We start from the raw sequence: 19,948 nt of genomic DNA on the forward strand, positions 1-19,948 counted from the left end.
CCCTTCATAAACTTTCAAGATGTTTAGGATAGTCTGTGCCTTGATTTATTTTTTAGTCAACTTTTCGCCACAGCTCTGCTTTTATCTCTGAGCTTTACTCACTTGATGAAAAAGTAACAACAAAGTTATCGAGCAAGATTCGCCGCTATTGAGTATGGTTATACCTTGTAAAACTGATATAACTCAATATTTTCAATGCTTTCAAATCCCCTGTTTTCTGATTTTAGACAAGTTTCATTAGATCGTGTTCATACAGGGACATTTTGGTTGCTTCCACTTTGGGATTTCTCCTTTGGGATTCCCATCGTGTTCATACACCTTTCAATTGTTAGTTTAAATTCTAGGTCAACAACAGCATTGAAAAAAAAAAATATATATATAATTGGCGCGTACACTCTTTTTGGGTGTTTGGCCGAGCTCCTCCTCGTATTTGTGGTGTGCCCCTTAATATTGTTCCACAGTTTCCAGCCGGAGCTTTTTCATGGCAGAAATACACTCGGAAGTTTGCCATTGCCTGCCGAGGGGCGACCGCTATTAGAAAAATGTTTTTCTTAATTTTGGCGTTTTCACCGAGATTCGAACCGACGTTCTCTCTGTGAATTCCGAATGGTAGTCGCGCACCAACCCATTCGGCTACGGCAGCCGAAAAATACGAGAACAAAATGGATATTGACAGAGCATACCATGCAACGAGTTGAAGCATCAAATGTTTCTCTGTATAAACGCGATCTTGCTAAAACTCATTGAGTGCTCCGAAATAAATTTATTTTTGGTAGGTCTTTTTCAGTGGTGCCAAGATATGCAACTAGTATAAATAGTTGTTTCACCTATTCGTCACTCGATTACGCTTGGCGGATCGAAGGCGCCTAGTATCGACCTGTCAATCAATGGTAATTTTCAAAGCGTTGGAGGAAAGTTTAAGTATAAAATAAAAAATATGTGTGTAATTTTGTTTTGCCAAAGAACAAAACTAGGGGGGTAGCCTCAATAAAAACGTTTTTTTGTGACCATCTCAGTCGAAATTTGTATATATGTATGTCCATATACAGTACAATCGGGGTTGAATAAACCTCTGCTTAACCAGACTCCACGATCGACGGAACACCAATTTCGTCTTTCTTTTCTTATTAATTTCTTCTGCACTGACCAGAGTGAACAAACATTAATAACCTGCCACAACCTTTGACAAACGGAAAAAGAAACCCACCAATATTTAAAGACTATTTTGGAAAAAATTAATCTTAAATTATAAAAATTTTTTTAACTAAATATATGTTATTTCTAATAAAATTTGACAATTTAACGAATTATTTATTTATTTGATTGTTCTGTATTAAGTAATACCTGGATTATGCTGTGCATAGTCTGAGGTGCCAAGTGCCTCAGTAAGCTGTCACTTTGTCAGTACGAGTAGACAAATTTTATTGTTCAGCTCTTGTTGTTTAGTGTCCTGACTATCTCTAATAATAAGGCAATCGAATTTATTACTTCAATAAGGTTTAAAATGAATTCATATATTATTAATATTTATAACCTCTCGAAAAATATGATTATAAGCAGGGAGTAACCAATAGTTTATTAGTTTGTGATAAGAACCGAAAACGTGATTTTCATATCACCCGTTAAGTGTTTTATTTTAGTTCTTTTGTGTTTTATTCTACTTTAGACGAAATTCTTTGTTTAACTAACAATTTGCGAAAAAAAAATTATAAATTGGTATAAGTTTGCTGTGATAAATTCTTACAGTTAATTTTACTAATCCTCGGTAGGTTGAATTTTGTTGCTAAATGTATCGAAAAATCTGTAATTCGAGTATATGGCGTATGATAAATTACCAGACATCCTTAGTTTTTACATCCCCACACATATAAATAAGCACGTTCGTTCATACACATATGGTGTATGTATGTGCATATGTAACTAGGTATTACATGCCCATTAGCATAGCATTGAACTTAGCATTTGCAAAGATTACATAACGCAAAATATATAAACTTCTTCATAAATTTCATAAGCAAGTATTTTTTGCAGTAATACTCTAAACATTTCTAGATTTCGTCGACATAACTCCCGCAGAGGCAGTAGAGCAGATCTACAAATTCGCGCATTAATCGCTTTGAGGCAAGGACATGACTTGCAGCTTGCAATACTTTAAGAATTACGAGCCATTGCACTGCCCTATGGCCCATATAGTCGTATAATAGTATATATATTTTTCGACTATACCCAATGACAAAAAACCGAAGTAAAAACGAGCCAAGAGAAAGCCAGCGAGACTCATGGAGGTACTGTAGGAGAGAAAGTGAGCAGATTAGAGGAATGTGGAAGTTTCCCATATGCCAAAGGGAAAACTAAGTATGCATAAGTAAAAATATGCACGAGAGCGGCATCACATAAATTTAAATGAAATATTTTCCTTCTTACAGAATTGAAGGCGCATTTTAGGCGCTTCGTCCAACCACTGCCAACCAAGGCAGCCCGGATAAGCGCACGGAAAACTTTTTGTAAAGCGACCATATGTGGCAGCTATAGGCTGATGAGTAGATTACTAAGCGAGATGAACCACCATTTCTGCTGTTCAATTCGCCTGTGTTGCTCGCGTATGACCTGCCAATTTCAATATTTGCTTGTAATAAAAATTCAATTTAGCAAAAGTTTAAATAACTTCGACAAAATGTGGGCGAAAGAATGCAAAAAAGATAAAACTAAAACACTAAATGGAATGCCAAAGGAAAAGCACAAACTTTCTTGCATAGTCATCAGCAGCGTTGGAATATTACTGAAGGTTGCGGCTTTGAAGTTTACGATTGCCAGCTCACTGGCTCGCATTATTCCTCCTTCTCAGCTTCTTTCTAAGCGTTCAAGTGTGTCTGACGAGCATGCCAGCTTCGACTTGGAACTGGTTTTTGCTGCATTCTATTTGCACTGCTTCTAACAGACCAACCAAGGATTTTAGTTGCAGCCGGGTAGAGCATCCAAAAACTTCACACATAGAAATATGTCTACAAATAAATGTTAGCATGCAACAACAAGCATGGGTGTATGGTGCATGCATAAATGTGTGTACTTTCGAGATATTTCACTCGTTTGTCGGTAACAGCGCCAAAAAGCACAGCTAACAATTTTTCGAGTATGCGATTGCTTTTTAAACGAGCGATAGGATGACGGGAGAGTCGTAAAGGAAATGGACAAAGCATTGCTTTATGGCAATGCTGCCATTGCTAGGCAAATTACAAGGCTATTTTCCGCTGGCGTGTGTCTCAATTGGCTCATAAAGATGTGTAGGCACAGACAGATTAGTGTAAAGTGTATGAGATTAGTAGACACGCCCGGGAATATACGACTAAATGGATTGTATGTGCTGTAAGCGGATTGAGGCAAATTAAAGGACGAGGGAAGCTACGTTTTGAAGAAAAGGAAGAAATTATTTGAATGAAGCAAACATGTAATGTTGAAAAGCACAGTGGATTATAACGTAATTATATAACATATTTGCGTATTTCCGTTCTCTTCATAACCACTGAGACCTTTTTCGACACAACTGAAAAGGTATTCAAACAAATCTGAACCATATAATCTCTATACATTTCCATAAAACGTCTGAAAATTAAAATATCTTCAATGAATTTAAATAGAATTTCATTAAACATTTTAACCAACCTCAGCTGGCAGACAAAGCAAGCTCCTGCCGCATATTAACACCAGCGCAATTTTCTTAGCACACAAAAAGCTCTAAGAATGTATTCTTCGCTTCATTCGTGCATTCTATTACTTCTTCTGATTGTTATACCCACTTTCCGAAAAATAAAGGAAACAATTTTATTATCTTTAAAATTTATGCATATTTTAATTTTTACTCTAGCACCGCTTTTGTATTCCATGTATAGAAAAAAAAATTAGTAATTTAACCAACATCGAAATGGACCAAGAGTTTTCTGCGCTGAATGACTCCAAGGCGAGTCTGAAGAATAAAAAAACGAATTATTTAGGAGGTGGAAGCACTCGCATTTGTATAAACCGCATTTCCGCATTTAATTGGAGAATATAACGGCACAACAAGTGAGAGAAGAAGAAGAAAAGAGTGGAGTGGAGAGTGTGCGGAAAAAAGCCAAGCCAGCGCCCCAACAATGTAGAAGCAGCTCGAAAAGCGAATTTAAATTACATAAATCTGACTGCAACATATAAAAACTCAAATGCAAACCAAAAGTGGAGGAATATGAAAAAACGCATATGAAAACCTACAGATCAAATCGTAAAAAACATACTAAGTAAAAATGTGTAGAGTACTTTGTAGCAGTTGTAAGAGCGTTTGAAAACCGGATAGTTCCTGAAGATCTTACAAGTTATCTGTTGGATAATAAATGAAGATTTGCATACCAAAATCAACAGCAATAACACACAAAAGCAGTTGCAGGAGTGCGGCATACCCAAAGTACTTCGGGTTGTGTCCCAGTGAGTTGTTGTACTTGAGATGCAGTTAAAGTGGACCACCTTCTGCTACTCTACGCACCTCCAAGCGCCCACTGCATGTTTGCCATCGTACAAAAAATATTTATAAATTTTTGCAGCTGATGAAATGAAATTGGAAACGCGTTTTTTAGTTTCTTATTCCTATGCCTTTTACGGTTTTCTCTCAAACGTTAAGCTACAAATTTAAGCTGCACTCAATTATTGTTTTCCAGCAGCGCCGCCAGCGCAGATATCCTTGTTGAACCATGAGTCCGGCGACCACGATGAGCACTATCACTAACTTGGAAATTCCTCAGCAGCTTTCTAACAGCGCAACGCCACCCATCCATCTATGCTGGCTAGAGCGTTGCGCTGCTTTGGAGTGGCTGACTGATTTTATTTATGTGAAAAATTTGCACAAATTCGCCACATTCCCGTGGCCGTAATGGCATATTGCATGTTGTATCAACTCCTAGAGCAGTGCCTACTTGGCGGTGCAGGGATGAAGCGGTGAAGTGCTGAGGCGTGCGCTTTAGCATAGATGCGTCGGCGATGATACCTGCTAGGTTTCTAATAATGCGAATGCGAACATGGAACAAGTTAAATGAGTGGAAACAACAGGCAAGTGCATAGAGCATAATTGAAGTGATGTTAAATAGACGATAGTACACAGCACCGGAGGATGTGAAATGTAGTTCCTATGTATGCAGATGAAGTGAAGCAGGAGTAGAAAACAGTAGCTAGCCATTATTATTATTATTATTATTATTATTATTCCACGCCACTCTCCCCCCCGCATACCGCGCGAGGCGGGGTCCATTTTCACCGAGCACGACGGCAGTTTCGTGTTGCAAGTCGTGTCGGCACTTTTTTTTTTTTTTTTTTTTTTTTTTTGTGTTATATTTTGTATTATTTTATTAATATTTATGTCAGTGTTTATATATTTATGTCAATGTTTTTCTAATAATGTTGCATGTTTTTAAAATGACTGCTTTTTGTATCTTATGATGTATAATTGGGTTGATGTTGAGTTCTTTTAAGTTTTTAATAAATGTTTTGTGGAGTATTCCAGTTGCTGAAATCACAAATGGAATTGTTTTTACAGTTTTTTGTTTCCATATTCGTTTTATTTCTTGCGTTAGTTCACTATATTTTTCAATTTTTTCTACATATTTTCTGTGTATGTTGGTATCATTTGGGGTGCTGATTTCTATGAAGTATGTTATTTTGTTTATTTTATTTATTAAAGTAATATCCGGTCTATTGCTTATTACAGTTTTATCGGTGTGTATTGTAGTGTCCCAGTATAGGGTATGTTCTTCATTGTCTAAGATGTTTCGCAAATTAAGGACTTCGGAGGCATTGGCGATGCACTGAAATCTAAAAATTTATTTAAAGGGGGAAACTAATGAGTGAATGCGCATTAACTTGGCTTCAGAGTTTACTAACTTTGAGTTAAAGGCAGTGTACTACTATTTTTATCATTACGTCCCCAAAATCGGAAATTGGGTTAATACCGACAACAAAAGGTGCTTGCAAATAATTCTATTTTTAAGCTGATTTTTACTCTATGATTTGTATGTGAAAAGTAATTTAAATGTATTCCCATTTCATTCATTTCATTAAGAATTTATTAAGCTCAAACTCGCATTGATTGCATAAGGTATACAGTTCGCTATAAATCATCGACTTATATCAACAGCTATCGCAGACTTAATTATGTTTTGGAGTTTACCTTATTTGCGTTTTAAATGGAGTATAAGTATGATTTTTCAATGCCCAATTGAGTGGACGAGCGCGATTTTTTACCTGAAAAAAGAACAGACATTTTAATTATTTCCTAGGATAAAAGTGTTAAGTGTAAGTGGAAAATTAATAATTGGGCTTAAAAATAGTAAAAAAAGATTAGTTCAACTTATGTTGCTGTTGTTATTGTAGCAGCATAAACATTCCTCATACATGTACGGCGAATGCGGTTAGAGTGGCAGGTCTTGGTCGTATATAAATCCGCATCGTCCCGGTAACGTAGAACCGAGTGTCGCTGGAACGAGTCCAACTTATGTCACACATCCTCTCTCACAGTTGATAAGCTGTGTGGCTTGAGTGGCTCTTATACAAAATACGAACCAGCAATATTTTAATTTCTTATTCATTTAGCAAAGGTTTAAAGTTGAAATCAAATGTTTTTCTAATAAAAGTGCCTGTAAACAAACTTTTTTCAAAATTGGTGAGCAAGTCAAAAAATTTAAATTATTATAATTTACACAATTATTATTAATTTTGTTTATTATAAATGCAGTAAAATTAAATTAGGTAGTTCTTTCTTATGATTCGCTAAAAACATATTTTGTAAAAGTTCGAAGTAAATTAAAATTACCACAATTTTTTTATTATTTTCTTTTGACCACATTTTTTATTATAAACGCAGCAAAATTAAATTAAAGCTTTTTTTGGTTTTCTTTAAAGACTTTTTTCAAAACGGGTATTGCTCATGCAAATATTTAAATTATAATAATTTTACCAGATCAGTTCGTTCTGAAGGTAGAAAAATTAGATTAAACATTTTTAGTTTTCTGTTCTTTTTTTCCTTACAACTTTCTGTATAAAAACTTTTTTTTTTCAAAATAAACAGAAAATTTAAATTATGACATGTTTTTTAAATTCAGAAAATTAATTTACAATTATTTTTTTTTTTCTTTTAGTTTTTTGTATTTCTGTAAAAAAAATGTTGAACTAAATTAAATGGTATAAAATTCACATTTTTCTGAGAGTCTAAGAGTTAAGGATCCATTATGTAGGTAATCCAGAAATGATCCCGATTCTTCAAGTGAATCTCGTTCGAAGCATTTTTGAGATAGAGCTGAAAAACGTGAAAAAGTCTTGAAACAATTAGGTGATATTTCGCATATCTTATCTTCGGAATATTTAATTCGGAGTTAAAGTAAACTAAAAACCACATATTCTAATTTTCGCAAATAGTGTTCCCAATATAACTTAGATAATTAAGAAAATCGTCGGCTCTCATTTGAATCAATACGCACAAGTAACAAAGTCAAATTAAGACGAAACAAAAGCGCCAAAAACAAAATAACCAGACTTGGGCAAACAACAAACTCAATCACATAGCCAAATGATATTTACACTTAACACGTTGGCTGATGCTCGCGTCGAAAAGCAACAAAGCTAGTAAAACAGAAACCAACTGCGGTAAAGCCGGCTTTGGCTGCGTTTGAGATAACGGTTGTAGTGATGAATGCAGACGACGCGTATAAGCGCGCCCAGGAAGAGATGGCAATATTAGTGGTAACCAACGCAATGCCAGGCCCAACGGCGAATCGAAGCTACGGGCACAACGCCTTCGGTAAACGGTTGCAAGCACTCAATAGGCCGAGTTCTGGGTGCCTTTGAAAATAGACTCTCACACAGGCAAATTCGCGAACTGTCTGACAAAGTGCTAGCAGCGGCAGCAACTGTTTGTTGTTAATGGAGGCCACTGTATGGTGATTACGACGACAAAGCGTTGGACCAATGAAGGAAGCCAACGAAGTAAAGAAGAAAAAATTCAGCGAAAAAGAACGAAATTGAATTCCATGCACCTACAAATAGGACGTCGGAATTTTTTTACATCGCCAATCCAACCTCAGCTATATATGTATGTATATGCACATACACACGTCCACTTACATGTGTATACATATCCATATAATGAGTAAATATTGTATGTGTGTGCGCCTGGATATGGCAAATGTCATTAAACGTTCGTCCGGTTCAACTGCCAGAAGGGACTTTCCCAGAAGAGGTATATCAACACATATTTTTTTTATATTTCGATGTATTCGATGGCAGTTGTTGGACGTCCTGTTGGCTACACATTCTGCTCATAGGCCATTGACTGTTATTGATATTTTACAAGACGGATATTTGTAGAAAAAAACATAAAAAATAAAGCACACATTGAAGGGGTAAAGCGAAAAAAATTTTCAATCAAAATTGAGTTAAAATGGCCAACAAAATTTATTGAAAAGCCCAAGAAAAGAAAAAAAGAGTAATGAAATATTGGCTATAGCAGTAAATGGCTATGGGGAAAATGCATGCATTGTGTTTGTATTGCCTGGGGATAAACGCAATGAAAAGCCCTTTTAGAGTTTTTTAAAGCGAAAGGTTTAAATGCGTAAACTATAAATTTTGCATGTGTATGCGTGAGTAGGGTAGAGTAAATAAACTAAATAAAATTGCCAGATTTTTCTACAGTACACACAAGTATGACAAATGAGAGTTGAAGAAGATTGCGATAGTGAGGGCATATTGGGAATATCAGTTAGTATCTAAATATATCTGCAGGTGTCTCAAGAAACGGCTATTTAAGTAGAGTGGAGTTAAATTTTTTAAAAATTTTAAATGTTTTGCATAAAAATTTCGTAATATGCACTTACAAGGCCAATTGATTCAGAAAGTAAAGGTAAACGGCCATCTATTTACGTTTCAGTTTGGACTTTAGAACAGATTGAATTGGACGTCTAATTTCACTTGAACGACATTTAGTTTCAGCAGTAAACTGCCACGTGTCATATGTACATCATCCCTGTGTCATTAAAGCAAAGCAATATAGCCCATCAATTTATGTAGCTTCATTTGTTTTCTAAATATCTAAAGAACAGAGTAAAAACCTTGCCCCAAAGGCAAACGTTACCCATCATTTCCCGACTAGAATTACAGTGAGGCATGCCGAAGCATCAGTTAGGCCCGAATTTGGCAGGCCTTACTGAGGCACGCCTCACTATTACTCGTACCTTACCAGTCTCACGTTAGGCAAGGCAAAGATTGGCATGCCAGAACAATACCAAATCTGGTTGTGGTCACGAAAATCTGTGGCAGTGTCTTAAGGGGTTAGGGGTAGTCAGAATTTTCAAAAAATTGATTTTGAAAGTATAATGTTTTAAAAATATTGTGTAAAAATTTGAAGTGAATCCGACAAATACTTTTCAAGTTATTCAACAATTAACAAAGGGCGCTCGGCCGCTCCGGAGCCGATAGCAAAACTTTAAATGCGTTTTTCTCAAAACTATGTTTTTCAAACTGGTGAACACTGTAACTTAAAAACCGCTACGTAGATTTCAATTAAATTTATACAGCTTTTGAAAAACATAAAAAACTTGTGCCTGATCGAAGGATTTTTTTTTTTCAAAAATTTCGATTTTTTTTTAACAAATAACTGTTGGTTTTTTGCTCTAAAATCTGGAAAAAATTTTCTGAGGCCGCCATTTTGTTCATTTTGAAAAAAAAAGCTTCGATCAGGCACAAGATTATCTATTAATAAAACTAATTTTTCTTGGCCGATTGGTTTTAGATGAATCTGCAAGGACTTGTGATGTTCACCGCAAGGGACTTCTGGAGAAACGGGCTTCACACAAACAGCGATAACTTTTGCAATTATTAATTTTTTTTTTGAAATTTTGGTGAAGTCAAGTTAAAACATGATGTTTTTATGCTATGTTTTTATTTTTGTTAAATAAATTAATTAAGTAGCAAAAAAAAATTCGTGAAAATCATCATTTTTTCGGGCCTCTGACTACCCCTAACCCCTTAAAAAAACAAAAAATAAATAATTGGCGCGTACACTTCTGTTAGGTGTTTGGCCGAGCTCCTCCTCCTATTTGTGGTGTGCGTCTTAGTGTTGTTCCACAAATGGAGGGACCAACAGTTTCAAGCCGACTCCGAACGGCAGATATTTTTATGAGGAGCTTTTTTTCATGGCAGAAATACACTCGGAGGTTTGACATTGCCTGACGAGGGGCGACCGCTATTAGAAAAATGTTTTTATTAATTTTGCTTTCACCGAGATTCGAACCAACGACCTCTCAGTGAATTCCGAATGGTAATCACGCACCAACCCATTCGGCTACGGCGGCCGCCTGTCTTACTTAGGCATAAATTGGAATCCCTAACTTATTTGTAGAAGGGCATCGAGAGTATTACCGAAGTTCGGTTTTTTGAACCTGCGCCTAATGAGGCAGATGTGTGGCGATAACGTACTTAGGCGCAAGTTTGAAACTCCTAACTAAATGGTAGAATGACATCTGGGGTATTACCGAAGATCGGTTTTCCAAATCTGCGCCTAATGAGGGAGATGTGTGGCAACGCCGGACTTAAATTTTTTTTTTTGCTTCAACAGACAACCGGCATAGAGTGGCACTTTTCCGCCTTAACATCCGAGAATCGGGTAATTTCTTTTTAACCCGTTGAATTGAGTATGAGTCGATCTCAATAGGTATTTATTCAGTGGACTTCGTATTTGTTTTGTTCGGACTAGTTTTATTTTCTCTCACTCTTATCTTAATATATTCGATGAAAGATATCGATTTTATTAAACATTTTTTTTACTATTTAAGGTACAACTGACTGTTTTTATTTCATAACGATTTAGACATTTAATACATAAAAATGTATACCATAAAAAGTAAAGCATTACGGAAACGTGAACTCTGTCGTTTAAGAGCGGAACATTTTCGTAATGCATGACGTAAATTATCTTGCGTTTCAGAACATTCCGCTTTACTTGACAGCGAAAACAGTACATCTTCAATTTTATTTAATTCTGAGATGGCGGGTGATTTATTATCAATGAATAATAGTGATCATAGTACTGATTCAAATTTTATTCATGAAGAAGTCAGTGAAAATGTGTCATTTACTCAAGACAGCATTCATAGTATCGAAAAAAAAAACATTTGAATTTACATCACTGTGAATTGTGCGCATTATCCATCGACAGTGTGCAAGCTAGAAATCATTGTGGATAATTATTTTTATCAGATGACATTTTACTAAATAAGTGCAGAAGTAAGTGGCAAGCTTGCAAGAATTATCGTGAACTCAGTGTTAATAAATTGTGTTGATATTATTATTCTAAAAAAATTTGTGATTCTTCTAAAAAATGTCACAATTAGGAAAAGACGATCAAAAATATCGGTTAGTGGTTTTTTCAAACTCTGGTAAAGAAGATGAAAAAGAAGCGATCGACATTGTACCCAGCACGTGGATATATTACGATGAAAAATGTGATGAACTAAAATCTAAATTTTTGCCTGAAACGAATTTGAAAATGTTAACCGACATGGTTAGGCGTTGTACTGAGGCTTGTACTGATTGGCCATCTTACACAGTACAAATTCGTGGACGAGCAAGTAAGTTTTATTATTCAAATAATATTAAAATAAGTACAGGGTTGGCCATATTAAACTGACCCATTGAGTAACCCTATAACTTTTTACTGTAATTTGAAATCTAAGGTTTACGTCAACAAGCCAAAGACACTAGGCGCACTTAAGGCCAATATCCGACGGGAAATAGCCGCCATATCGGCCGAGACGCTGGCCAAAACTATGGAAAACGCCGAAAAACGGGCACATTACGCTATACGAGCTAAGGGCGACTACTTGCGCGATATCATATTCATGTAAACGAATCTCCTTGAACTAAATTAAATGTTTTTCACAATGAAACACAAAAAAATGTTTCTTTTTCCATATTTTTTTAATAATCACATGGGTCAGTTTAAGATGGCCAACCCTGTACATATCCAAATACGTGCTAAGGGCGACCACTTGCGCGATATCATATTCAAAAAGTGATGTAAACGAATCTCCTTGAACTAAATTAAATGTTTTTCACAATGAAACACAAAAAAATGTTTCTTTTTCCATATTTTTTTAATAATCCCATGGGTCAGTTTAATATGGCCAACCCTGTAAATATTCAATTAATAATTCATTATTTCGATTTTAAAGATTTGTGTGTAGAATATTCTTAAAAATCTATTTTTTTTTAATTTCTGGACTATTTAATCAATTGTTTTGTAGATTCTTATGAGGATGCTGAAAAATTAATCGAAAAATTAAAGTATGAAGCATACGCTTACTCGACAGAAAATGAAGCATCCGCAAAAACAAGTCGAAAACGATGAAGCAGCCTACATTATAATTAATTACAATATTTATCATTAACTTTTTGTTTTTTCTGAACTTCATTTTAAGTACTAAAGTTTGATCTCTAAACCTAAATTTAAAAAGTATAATATAAATTTTATTTCAATTTTATTTTAAGAAAATATTACAAGATTTGAAAATTTTGAAAATTGTTCATATTGTCAATTGACTAAGTTGTTCTTTTTTGAACTAGTAAACTTAGCTCTTAAATAAATTAACTTTCATTATTTTAATGTAATCTTCTGGTGTACGTATAAAATTGTCAACCGATTAGTTTTTTAAATCGGTGTATCTTGAGTCTAAACCTTATTCTACAACGTCTTGGATTCCAGGTATGGTTCCATGCCATAACATAAATAAGAAGTTGGATTTGAGGCATATTATCTTTAACTACTGTCATTAAATGTGGCTCCCAAGCCACTACCTAATTAGAGAGCCGAATTTGGACCACATTAGGTTTTAGTTACCACTGCCAAGTGTGGTTTCCATACCACTGCCAAGTGTGGCTTCCATACCACTGCCAAGTTTGGATTTTAAATTACCGCCAACTGAGGCTTCCAAACCACCGCCTTATCAAAAAGCCAAGTTCGGGCTACATTAGGTTTTGGTTATCACCGCCAAGTATGGCTTCCGAACTACTGCCTAATCAGGAAGCCAAATTAGGCACGAATAGTCAACTGCGTTACTTTCGGGACTTGGGCCTAGTTTGGCTGCCTTATGAGGTACAAATTTGGAATGCGGTATGCCCTATTTGCGCCTAATCACCGCCTTACCAAAATTTCTAGTTGGGTTGGGGAATATGAACGGAAGCACTTGGAAGAGTACAAGCACTTGAAATATTTGGAAAATCGATAGACGTTTGTTGTTGAACTTTGCACTCATTCAAACTTATGTTTTCTTCGATGCGAATGACCGAAAAATCAAATAAACCTGCATGAAGTGCAGAGACCATTCCCACGTAAATAACTAAATGTCATACAATAAGTTTCCTTGATATTCTGTCACCGCATTTGTCACATACATATGTATAAAGAAATCTCGTATTTCAAAAGAAAATAAACAGACAAATTGCAATAAATTTATTTCATTTTATTACAACTGCGAAACTCAGTTGTCACACCAAGTTAGTTGGATCTGCAATATAAAGTGTCCCTCTTAATTACATTTGCACCGCAGCATAACACTCTTCGTTCACTTGCATGTGTGTAGCAGGAGCAAAACAAGAAGCAACACGACAATAGCAACGAAAGAATGAAATGCGGGTAGTTCGAAAGGATTTGAGGATACAATGTGTTTGTCTGGCATCAACGCCGCCAGACAACAAAGGAATAAAGAAGACACAACGATACGGACAAACAGGCAAGCAAGCGGTGAGTAGACAGATGAACAGACGGCAAGCCTTATACCAGCACTTGGAGCGAAATAAACAACGAAATTGGTAAAGCAACAAAAAAGGGCTGACGGTTTTTAACCTTTTTTTGTATTTTTGCTTTGCCGCGTGTCGAGAGTTCATCATCCTTGCGCTGCCACCAACGGAGCCACTGGGTGCAGTGATTTTCCTACTTCTGCTTGCCCGCACAATCCTTTCCTTTTTTTGTCTTACAATTTTAGCGCATTTTCACCGCCTATGCAAAAAAATGCAAGAATGTGAGCGCAAAAAATTCAAAAGAAATACTCAGAGTCAGAAAATGGACCACCGTCCGCTGCAAATACGATTCAAGTCTCCTGAAGGGTAGGCAGGTGTAGCGGTTCGTAATTTTGACTCCTGTGCATTTTAATTAAAAACGGCAACGTCCAGTTCCGGTTCAAATGCATAAGCAGTTACAAGTGATCGGGGATGTATGCAGAGGACAAGAGTTGAGTTAGAGATAAGAGTGGGCCATTATAAGAGATTGGCACATACATCCTGATAGGTTTTCTGGCCAAGCTCCTTCTCAAATGTGTGGTGTCCGTTTTGTTGTTGCTACAAAAATAGGTATGGTTGCTGTTTCACTTATGTCGACTCCAAATGACAGGCGGTTTATAACTATTTTTTTTTTTTTTTGTATTTCGTGACCACAGGGACCACTGCCGGCAAAACCTATCACCGAGCGTGAAGTTTGCGTTATCCCATTTGATTGCACATTTTTATAGAAACGAACTGTGGAAGCAATATTACAACTTTATGCATATAAATCACATACTATATAAGACACTGTGCTAACAAGTTAATCGTTTCTTTATTTTCTCAGGCGCACTGACAAACTAGACTTCAAACTAAGTATTTTATGCCAACATCATCTACTCAAGCGGATCTAAACAACCACTATTGAGGCACCTCGCGCTTAATTGCAATATATTTTAATTGCATTGCTCAGTTCCACAGTATCAAACCATAATACATATAATAGCTGGGAAGCGACTACAATATGACCTAACAAAATAAGGATCCTGTAGATTTTCCACTTGTTGCCAGTTTGATCCGCAGCGGCCCCTTTTACAAAAAACGAACGATGCCGCTGATCTACGACATTGATATCATTGTTGTCAGCCAACGAGAGCCAATGCGTAGGTAAGTGAAAAGCAAAATCGCACTCCGCGAGTCTCTCATTATGTTTCTCTTATTATATAGCGCAGACATGAACGATGACAACGTGGACGACGGTTGCCAAGGCAGATGCCAAGATGTACCAGCAGATGTATGATGAACTGTAACAGCTTTCAATGAACTGTAACAGCTTTCAATTCATCACACATAAGGACGATGGTACTAAAAAATTCAGAGATTCTTCTTTTCGGCATCATTGGTTAAACAAGGGCGGCCGCGAACATAAGGGAAGAGCTAGAATCAGAAGGAACATCTCAAAAGTCATAGGCAATTATCGAAAATATAGAATCACATTTCTAAGTACACGTAAATTCAAAATTAACGTTTTCAGGTGAAATATCTGCTTGGAAAAAATTTAAGACAACTTTACTAAGTTTTTATGCAAAATTCATGGATAAATTCAAGTTTCGGAATATTTAGGGAGCGGGATTTTTTAGAAGCCTCACCGTTTCTGGCCGTTTTCAAACTGTTTAGTTAGATGTGCCATGCCATCGCTGACTTGAACATTCTACACTTTAGCTTTACTGAGTTATTGTTGTTTTTGCGTTAATTAGATATAGAGAAAAGTTACTGCAATAGGAAGAAGAAAAAAAAATGAATTTGCAACGCAGCGGGGACTAGTTCGTTACAAGCGGTGGTAAGAAGGGATGAAGGAAACGATGACTGGGCAGCGTTTTAGGTTTTGAACTGAAAGAAACGAGCGAAGTTTCAGTTCACAAAGTGAATAAAGTAAATTAGCAGCACCAGGCGATGGGCGTGCAAATATTCGGTGAATGTAGGTGTTTGTTACAGTGTAATTTAATTATGGAAATGGACCCGCAAGAAAGCGCCAACTATTTAAGTAAAGGCTAAGCAGCAAAAAAGAACAGAAAGAGACAAATTACGGGTTATAGATGTATGGCAAATAATAACCACCCCAAAATTTTAACCACTTAAAATGCGCTGATCTAAATTCATAATATCTTGAATTGAATAATTTAACTTAAAAAAAAAGAAGTAGAAATCGATATTGATTTATGGGAAATGGAACTGTTATTTATTTCACGAAATTTTGCAATAAAACACAAGGTTTCTCAAACGGAAGTAAAGTCGGATGAATAAAGCAGATAAATAACAAAGGGACACATAATAAATGAGCCGCCAAAAATGATAACTTTCCATGGTACGCCATGACGGCGGAAAGCAGCTTGTGAAGCCTTTAACAGATTAATCAGAAATCAATGTCCGCCGCTGAAAAGGACCAAATAAATTGCATTTAGTTTAGCGAGTATGAAGGGTGTGAAGGCCGTCGAAGAGACTGAACCATCAATTTTCATGAAGCGTAAAAGAAAGAGAAGAAAAAATGTAAAAAACGGTTATTCATTTGAGCATTACAAAATCAAGCAATGGCAGCTTAGTCCAGTCAAAAGAAGATTTAAGTAAGTAATTTTAGGAGTATGCGAGTTTATGGTTTTATTATGTAAAGCCCATCACTGTGAACTTAAGTTTGAGTTTTCGGGGTCGGGGGTTGTGTCCCGCGGCCGCCATCTTAGAAATAAGGGTGCAACAGATTTTTTGCGTTTATCTCGTGAATTCCGAAAGTTACGAACATTTTGTAAGACACTTTTTTGTAGACATTAATATTATTTACAACTTTTATTCAAAACTTTTTATTGTATATTAAAATTAATAATAAAAAAGTTATAAACAAAATTACGCGAAAAATTAAGGGATGTCGGATGCAGCTAAAGGTTGTTGCCTATTAAAGGCAAACCATTAATAGGGTTTTATGTAATTTGAGTGCTTTGCGAAACTGAATTGCAATGGAATACTGGATGACATAGTCATGCGGACTTTAATTAATTCTCAATGAGCAAATTTGAATTATTTGATGTTTATTACAAAAAATATTATTTGACCATATAATGCCATTTCATATATAATATTTAACCCTTTCAATACTAACGGGACACATATGTCCCAATGAGTGTTTTCGTTTTACTAAATGCCAAATATTTCTTTGCATCAGTGTGTATTTTCTTCCCATCAGTTTTTTACGAGATATACCATCAATTAGTTAAATCGTAGCACGTGCTAGGTCAGTAAGTGGAAAAACGACAATTATAGATCTACTGAGTGTTCATTACGGGTGGGACAATGTTTTCCCAGGACATTTTCTCACTTCCTAGAAATAATTTCTTTATTTATACAAGAGGACATACTATTAAGATCACTAGTAATAACTTTTCATGGTTAAATATTTTTCCCCTTAAAACAAAATCCGTAAAATGAATGGGTTAAATGAAAAAAAAAAAATTTACAATGATTTAATTTAAACTTAATTTTTTCCATGAAGTGAAAGATGACGACAACGTGGCCAAACATATGCTACGGCCGAATCCGTTCCAGCAAATTAGGTATGCAGTTGGAAGACCATGTAATGGTTTATTAAATAGGTGCGCTTCAACTTTTTTCCGATAGGGAGGGCGAACGACGCAATATTTTTTATTTTTCGCTTGTCATTTGTAAACTTCATTAGTATACATTTCATCATGGAACGCTACACACTTGAGCAACGATTGCAAATCATTGAATTTTATTACAAAAATGCGTGTTCTGTTAAGAAAGCTTAAAGACGAAAAATCATCTTCAGTGATGAAGCTCACTTTTGGCTCAATGGATTTGTCAACAAGCAAAATCGAAATGCGTTACTGGGCAGAAAGCAATCCACACGTGATTCATGAGGCACCGTTGCATCCCGAAAAAATCACTGTTTGGTGCGGTTTACATGCCGGCGGCGTAATTGGCCCATAGTTTTTCGTTGACGAGAACGATCGCCACGTTACTGTGAATGGAAATCGGTACCGCGACATGATAAACGATTATTTTTGGCCGCAATTGAATGGTATGGACTTAGACGACATGTGGTTTCAACAGGACGGGGCCACAAGCCACACAGCACACGCTACAATTGATTTGTTGAAGAGTAAGTTCGATGAGCGCATTATTTCCAGAAATGGACCGGTCGAATGGCCGCCGCGCTCGTGTGATTTGACGCCTCTAGACTATTTTCTTTGGGGTAATGTGAAGTCATTGGTCTACAGTAACAAGCCGGCGACGATTTGTGAGCTCAGAGCCAATATTGAACGCGAAATTGTTGGAATTTCGGCCGATTTATGCAAAAGAGTGGTCGAAAATTGGGTTCAACGAGTGGACTTCGTAAAACGTGCACGCGGTGGTCATGCAAAAAAAACAAAACGAATTTCATACTTAAATGTATATGTTCAAACTCGATAATAAAAAAAAAATAGTTAAAAAAGTCAAACCGTTTGTGTTTTATTCAAAAAAAAAACGTTGAAGCGCTCTTACTTAAAAACGCTATATATAATTGGCGCGTACACCCTTTTTGGGTGTTTGGCCGAGCTCCTCCTCCTATTTGTGGTGTGCGTCTTGAGGTTATTCCACAAATGGAGGGACTTACAGTTTCAAGTCGACTCCGAACGGCAGATTTTTTTATGAGGAACTTTTTTTCATGGCAGAAATACACTCGGAGGTTTGCCATTGCCTGCCGAGGGGCGACCGCTATTAGAAAAATGTTTTTTTTTTATTTTGGAGTTTCAGCGAGATTCGAACCAACGTTCTCTCTGTGAATTCCGAATGGTAGTCGCGTACCAACCCTTTCGGCTACGGCGGCCGCCGTATATATACATATATATATAGTAGGTAGGTGGTATGCAGACTGAATAATCTCGTACAAAATAAGAACGAATGATAATCATGTACGCGCTTCGCTAATGTATTGGTTGCTCCGCTTAGCAGCTCAAAATCATAAGACTAAATAAAGATAGCGGAAAAAACTTATTGACAAAAATGTTCACAAAAGAATGCTCTATAAAAAAGCTCTGATGTATATTTTCCATAAAATCAATAAAAAAAGTTATTACGCCTTAAAACAATTCATCCCTTAATTTTTCGCGTAATTTTGTTTATAACTTTTTTATTATTAATTTTACAATAAAAACTTTTGAATGAAAGTTGTAGATAATATTATTGTCTACAAAAAAGTATCTTACAAAATGTTCGTAACTTTCGGAATTCACGAGATAAACGCAAAAAACCAGTTGCACCCTTATTTCTAAGATGGCGGCCGCGGGACACAACCCCCGACCCCGAAAACTCAAACATATGTTCACAGTGATGGGTTTTACATAATAAAGCCATAAACTCGCATACTCCTAAAATTACTTACTAGGCTATTTTTTTTGTCTCTTTTGACTGGACTAGCTGCCTGAGCCGGCCGCAAAACCCAGAGAGTGGTATGAAATCATTAACGGTCATAAAAGCCAGCGCAACAAATATGTATGTACATAAAAAATGATATAATCGACGATGAAAAGCTCTTATAAGGTATATTATAAAAGCTAGAGGCTTATTGAAAGTAAGTACGGAAAGAGTCAAAGTGAAGAGTATAGAATATTCGCACTCACACCACTGTGACGCGAACGCTTGAACGACCACCACACAAAACCGACTCTATATGAGGTCATCACAGAAAAAGGGGTCGAAAATCATAATTAGTCGAACACAAAGTGTATTATTGAGAGCATTGTGTAATTATACACACTCACACACACTTAGAAAAAGAGAGGCATGCAAGTTGAAGTGAGCGGATGGCCGTTACACAATGAGTGAGTTAAGCTAAGTAGAAATAAGCAATGACAATAAACACACCCACACGTGAGTAGGCTAATATATACCCTACAGGGAAAAGCCAAACTAGTATGAAAACATTCTGGTTCAAATAGTCGCATAGAATAGAAGAAATCATACTAGTTCGTCATTGACTGGCATAATGCCAGTAGTAAAATGATTAATTTCTTTGCAAATTAGTAGATTTTTTCGGATAAGAAAATTTAAGAAAGTTTAAGTTTAGATAAGAAAGTAAATA

At 36.1% G+C, this 19,948-nt stretch overlaps 1 protein-coding gene across 1 annotated transcript in view; it reads right to left on the reverse strand.

Moving 5' to 3' along the window:
* Positions 1-6,180: 6,180 nt before the first annotated feature.
* LOC129246145 (mitogen-activated protein kinase kinase kinase kinase 1-like) overlaps positions 6,181-19,948 on the reverse strand; it is a 61,891-nt gene continuing 48,123 nt past the window's right edge. The window contains exon 2 of the mRNA XM_054884715.1: positions 6,181-6,258. Within this exon, the coding sequence (XP_054740690.1) occupies positions 6,181-6,258 (78 nt within the window). The remainder of the gene's footprint in view (positions 6,259-19,948) is intronic.

The sequence above is a fragment of the Anastrepha obliqua genome, chromosome 4 (assembly GCF_027943255.1).
Source record: "Anastrepha obliqua isolate idAnaObli1 chromosome 4, idAnaObli1_1.0, whole genome shotgun sequence".
Classification (NCBI taxonomy): domain Eukaryota; kingdom Metazoa; phylum Arthropoda; class Insecta; order Diptera; family Tephritidae; genus Anastrepha; species Anastrepha obliqua.